This window comes from Linepithema humile, chromosome 8, assembly GCF_040581485.1.
Source record: "Linepithema humile isolate Giens D197 chromosome 8, Lhum_UNIL_v1.0, whole genome shotgun sequence".
Taxonomy (NCBI): domain Eukaryota; kingdom Metazoa; phylum Arthropoda; class Insecta; order Hymenoptera; family Formicidae; genus Linepithema; species Linepithema humile.
This window is the reverse complement of record NC_090135.1, coordinates 332,687-338,867: the sequence shown is the minus strand read 5'-3', so window position 1 is coordinate 338,867 and position 6,181 is coordinate 332,687. Positions and strand designations below refer to the sequence as shown.

The following is a 6,181-nucleotide window of genomic DNA, read 5'->3' as shown; positions in this document are numbered from 1 at the left end:
GTGCACAGAATTCTATCCCAGATTTTTCTAATTGACCGCCTAGGGCAAGCCTGAATTCAACGCTATTGCAGCCGTAAACGCTATAATTGCGAAAATAATTTTTGTTTGGGGCCCAAAAATAATTTTTTTAATTTGGCACCTAGGACAAGTCTAAACTCAGCGCTATGGCAGCCGATGTTTTAGTTCAGCGCCTACGGCAGCTTTTATGAAGCGCCAGAGCAGCCGATTAATTGTTATAATTTTCCGGATCTAAAAAATTCACGTAAATTTACTACAAAGAAATTCCGACACTTACATTCGAGGAAAGTGTCATTAAATGCAGTTATTTCCAAAATCACTTAATCTGCTCCAAGAACAATATGTACGCCCCTTGTGCTCCTTTGGGCCAGTTTTTCTTAATGACTTTCATGTCATTAGAGCAATACCATTCTGATTTTTTTTCTGCTCTCAACATACACGTGTAGTGACCACGATTCATTTCTTCGCCTTCGTGAAATATAGCGCTTATTACCTTGTACTTTTTTTTATCTATCGTGATATTATTCGTCGGTACGGCGTTAATCCGATTGTTGATAATTTTTTTGCAAACACCGTTCACAAAAGTGTATAAATTGAGCTGTATCACTAAGATGGATAAAGTCGATTCGATTACGGTTTTCTTTTTCAGAACGGAACCTTTACATGCGTTACAACTGCCGTCTATCGTTTCCCATTTGGAAAATTCCGAATCAATCAAAGTTTGTAACGTGACACCTCTTTTCCTTTTTAATGTCGATTGTATAGGTAATATTAGCAAACAACTTTTTTCCAACGTAGTTACCGTGTAATTACATTTGGCATTTGAGCAACATGTTACGTGCTTCAATTCGTGTTCCAATATATCATTGATTTCAGAATACGTCGACATTAGAGCCATGAAAAATTGCGAAGCATCTTGTTGTATTCGTTCTTCGAAGCATTCTCCGACAGATCTTCTAACCGCTTGAACGTTGCAATATTTACGCTCAGTATACGCGCATATAGCATCAGTCAATGCGTTCGATGCTTTATATTTTAGTATTTGTTGCCTGATACGCACGCAATGAAATACACACTGCAATATTACATTAGCGTAACACGAAACATTATCGTCATTAAGAAGGCCGTATATTTTCCACGTAATTACACTTTTTGATTCCTCGCAACCATGATTCTGTACATTATCAATGATACTAGGTATGGTCCATCGACGATCGTAAACTTTTATAGCCTTTTTCTTGGATAAATCGATTTGTGGCAGCTGAGATTTGAACAAAGATCTTAGTCGATTATATTCCGAAATGGCTCCTGAGTGTGCTTGAACTGATGCCGGATTGAAGTTTATCAAATGTAGGCCTTCCAATGTACTCACTCGAGACAAACCTACATAGGCTTGACCATCACTGAATACAGTCGTTCCCAGATCCATCATTGCATTTTTACACGTAACGCCTTGACTTTTGTGTATAGTTATTCCATAACTGAGGGACAATGGAAATTGTTTGCGATGTACCACTATTTTGTGAAATATCTCGAATTTAATGTCTACTCTCGTTATTGCGAATTCTTTGTTATCCGAAGTAACTAATGTGACGGAATAAATATTTCCATCAGCAGCACGATTAACCGCAACTACATTGCCTATTGTTCCGTTGACAAGTCCCAGAGTTACGTCAATGTTTCGTCGAATCATCACTTTAGCACCAATTTTAATCATTATTACTCTTTCAATGCCTGCCGTTTCTGAAACTTTGTCATCTTTATCTTCCAAGGTTTTTTGCACTTTTTTTCTCATTGCTGGAGCACAGTCGACATCATCTTCTGCTATTAGTAGAATTTCCTCGCCGTCGATTTTATTAAGCATTGCCGTGTTCAAAACCTTGCACAAATAACACGTAGGTAATAAACATATTGTATCGGTCGGTAATTGATTCATATAAGTGTAAAGTTCATTCAATCTTTCGTCGCAACTATTTTCTTTGAAAATGATTTTTCTTGATTCAAGTACATTGATGTCAGAATCCGTTATGAGACCTATTCGTATTCTAGAAAGTATATCGCGATATCTGTTGTCGCCTCTTTGTCGCATATTTATCAAGAGTTCGTCGTAATCAAACAATCTCCACAAGTCAAATCCACCCATGGTACCTAAATACTTCTGAACATCTGATCGAGACATTTTAACGAACGGAGGATGTCCTTTTACAGGAGGAAGCTGCAACAAGTCTCCAAACAAGAGAATGTGTTTTCTACCAAAGAAACCATCATTTGTATCTGTCGTATCAAAAATTTCACATAATCGTAGATTGATAAACATAAGTGTCACATTCGAAATCATGGATACTTCATCGATTATGAATAGTTCGACATTCTTCAATTTGTCTCTCAAAATTTTCAAGATTACGTCTGACAATTGCACGTACTTAGGCGTAGATTCATGAGTGACGGGTAGCTGAAACATTCTATGGATTGTCAGGCCATCGATATTGAATGCTGCAATACCCGTGGGAGCAGATATCGCAGTCGTTTTTTTCAAATTTATTTTGATCCAATGTTTGATCGTTTCAATAAGAAAACTTTTTCCTGTACCACCCTCACCGCTTACGTACAATCGTAGAATATGATTTTTATTTTGTAAAACTTGGCATACCCTGTCGAAGACTCTTTTCTGATCTTTGTTCAATTGCGACATCATTTGCGATAAATTAATCGGGGCGTCAATCTTACCAAAATCTTCCAGATTTTTCATCGCGTCGTCAGCTTGTACTGGATTGCAATCCAGTTCATCGTCATCAGATTTGTCTCCGTCTGCTATTTTTAAATCATTTTCACGCTTCTCGATCAATTCAGTAACATCCTCAAAAGCTTTCTGTATTTCTTCGAGCCTTTCGTGATATTTCATTGCCTTCGTCAATCCAGTCTCTGAATTCTTAAAGGCATCCGTGTAAGTTTCGTACGCACCTTTGAGTTCACTCGAATCTCTCCATGGTTTGAACAGAAGAAGCAGCGAGTAAAAGTACTTTTCGGGTTCAGTTTTTACATTGAATCGGTAATGGTTTATTAAACTACCCTTTTTTCGTTTCTTTACAAATAAACGCGATACCAGTTCGTAATATTCGACCTCGTCACTTTTTGGCATCTGTTTTACAATGTCCCAGAATCTAGTAAAATCGTACAAATTCAATGATTCTAGTTCTTTAGGTCTGTTTGGATAATGATCATCGATGAGCGACGGACAATAGATATTCGTAGAATTTTTATCGAGAGCTGTAATTTCATTGAATGTTTTAACTTTTCTGTTTCTCACTTCATTGACGTCGATCCATTTGATAATGGTATCACAATCCGTACCATACAAGGGATGCCCTAATAGTGTATCCGCAGCTTCTAAAGCACCGCATTCTCTGTTATTCAAACGACGCATCGCAAAATTCCACAATTTCGATGCCAAAGGCTTATTGGAATCTATCATTTCAAAGTCTATGTTACATTTTTCCGACTTTGTCGTGTATTTTGTTAAATACGAGTTTAAAAACTCTGATTTTTCTCCAACAAATTGTATGTCCATATTTCCCTCCCAAGCCAATTTGATAGCCGGATTATAATCATTAATAAACCTCTCCGACTTCTTGCGAGGAAGATCGTACAACCTGCTTCTACTGCGTAAATTTTTTCTACCCACTATTGAAGTGACAACGTCTCTTAAAACGAAATTTGTCGTAACTGATCGCGGAAAATCAAACCGACACTTTCTGTAAATATTTGTTTCGGTTTTCTTTGTACGCATGCAATACGAGTTATGTTTATGATTCTGATCACTTGTAACCGTTTCGTACAATGTTGGCGAAACGTTTTTATCTGGAATTTCGCACGTCACGTATTTTTGAATAAACGAAACAACTTCTTCATCCGGCGATTTTCCTAGCACAGGAGCATCTCTTATCCAAATCAAGCAATGCATGTGCTGGATACCTCTAGTTTGATATTCTAATCGCCAGAAGTAGTGGATTACTTCCCCTATTGGGTTATCAACTGAACGAATAAAATCAATCATGGCTTTGAATTTTATGCACATGAATCTAGACGTGCTAACAGGGTCATATGCGATTAGTTCGTTAATGCTTAACTTCTCTTTATCGGGATTCATGTCTCGTAAATATTCACCCAAATCGGACCATTTCCATTCACTAGGACTCAAAGTCAAAAACCACGTTGCTGGGCCGTAATGCAGAGTCATGCATTTCACATTATTGGATGGTTGTCGCCAAAATTGATCCGTATTTCTCAGTTTTCCGAAAATACTCATTAAATTCGATTCCAATTGTTCGTCTTTCAATTCGTTCAAGTATCTATCAGCAGTATATCTCTCTCGTGCGTTAGCAACCATCATCGTATAATATATACCGTTTTTCAATTGTCGGTTGTTGGTATCATGAAGAAGGAAAAACAAGTACTGCGGATTCAATCTGAATCTATTGTGTTTCGACATCAATCGCGTTCTGATGAATAAATATTCCGGTAATGCAAAATTTCTATCTTCTCGTTGTCCATTGATACCCTCTGGATATAAATCGGGGAAACACATGACATCCAGATATTTATAACGATTATCCATTGGAACATCTTCGATTTTTAACATTTGATAAAGTTTGAGTGCAGATTCGTTATCAATCCTTTTCACGCGCATTGGGTATATCGTATACTGATCATTAATACCCGAGTCTTTGGTAATTTGCGTCAGGAAAGCCTTACGTTTCAAAACGATTTGGTCATTATCTTTAATCTGCTGTACGGTGTCCTCAACCACCTCATCTATTTCGTCATTATTGCTCTCCTCGCCCCCATCATCGACGATCTGATATTCTGTTTCTTGCAACTTCTCATTTAATAAATCATCAGATGACGCTGGAAGACGAATTTCCGAATAGTGCGGATTATTTTCTTTTAACCATTGCAAAGCCTTAAACACTTTATTAATATCCACCAAATTTTCCCAAACAACTTTTGATTTTTTAGGCATACCTCGAACGAGAATGTGCAACTCGTGTTTCAAATTTATAGGATTTTCCGGAGGACATATCTTATCCAATGTTTCTTGTAAAGGAAGTGGCAAATGAAATGTTCTACCTTTTACTTTACGGATCATTTGTCTGTGCGGCAAATGTTTGTTCGAAACAGCGCCCATTGTTTGCACTACTTGGAAGCTGCTCATTCTCTTGATTAACATTTTTTCGTAATCATTGAAATCCGACAAAACATCCGGTAATGGTTTTACGGCAAGATTATTCAAAACGCAAGTAGAAGGCAACATGCCTTTCCGAAATTTGCCCAAACAAAACTTACAAATTAATCCAGTATCGCTATTGTGTTCTGTTACGTAAGTCATCAAGTTTTTCCAAAAAGGTCCCTCTACTGGTTTTTTCAGCTTTTTTAGCTCAGAAACGTCACTATTCACACATAGTTTTTCGCAAGAGACACAAGGGAAACGTGGTGTATCCAACAATCTCTTTTTCATAACTGTAAACGCTTCGTAATTTTGCGACAAAATTTTTTCCTCGTCCAAACTAACGGTCAAATTGTTTTTGTAAAATCTTGCTTTAACCTTTGCATCATTGGAAATTTCCAGCAATTTATCCATATTGACAAATCTCAAAGCTGAAAACAAATGATGAAATTTTTTATAATTGCCTATCAATTTGTAGACATTTATTCGAATATTTCTCACGAGAGGAAAATGAGGCGATAAAGTGCTTATCGTTGCAATGTATGATTCGCAAATATTTGGATTCGCATAACAGTCCGGAGGATGTCCCAATCTGCTACTCATATGTGAAACAGAACAATTTTTGAGCCGCGCCATGAATTTAGCATTCATTATCTTCTTTATAGTAGCTCCTTCAAACTCTTCCAACAATTTCACATACTTTTCCAAGGAAATATCACTTATGCGGCATCGTTTCTCGTCACAGTGCCATATTTTTGACTTTTTATCATTGTTATCCATTAACGGTAAAACATTTATCACTCCATGAGAAGAGGACTGTCCTATTATAAGTGGTTGCTCAAACTTTTTCCTTTGCTCGTAAGCAGTTTCAAAAAAGTATGCTTCGGAAGACGAAGTATGTTTGGATGAGCCACAAAGAGCTCTAATTCGATCGCTTTT

The 6,181-nt window shown here is 37.1% G+C and overlaps 1 protein-coding gene across 1 annotated transcript; it reads right to left on the bottom strand.

The window, feature by feature from the left end:
* Positions 1 to 334: 334 nt before the first annotated feature.
* LOC137001511 (uncharacterized) lies at positions 335 to 5,656 on the bottom strand. The gene has a single exon (XM_067360505.1). It carries the CDS (start codon positions 5,654 to 5,656, stop codon positions 335 to 337), a length of 5,322 nt encoding a protein of 1,773 aa, XP_067216606.1.
* Between the last annotated feature and the right edge of the window lie 525 nt (positions 5,657 to 6,181).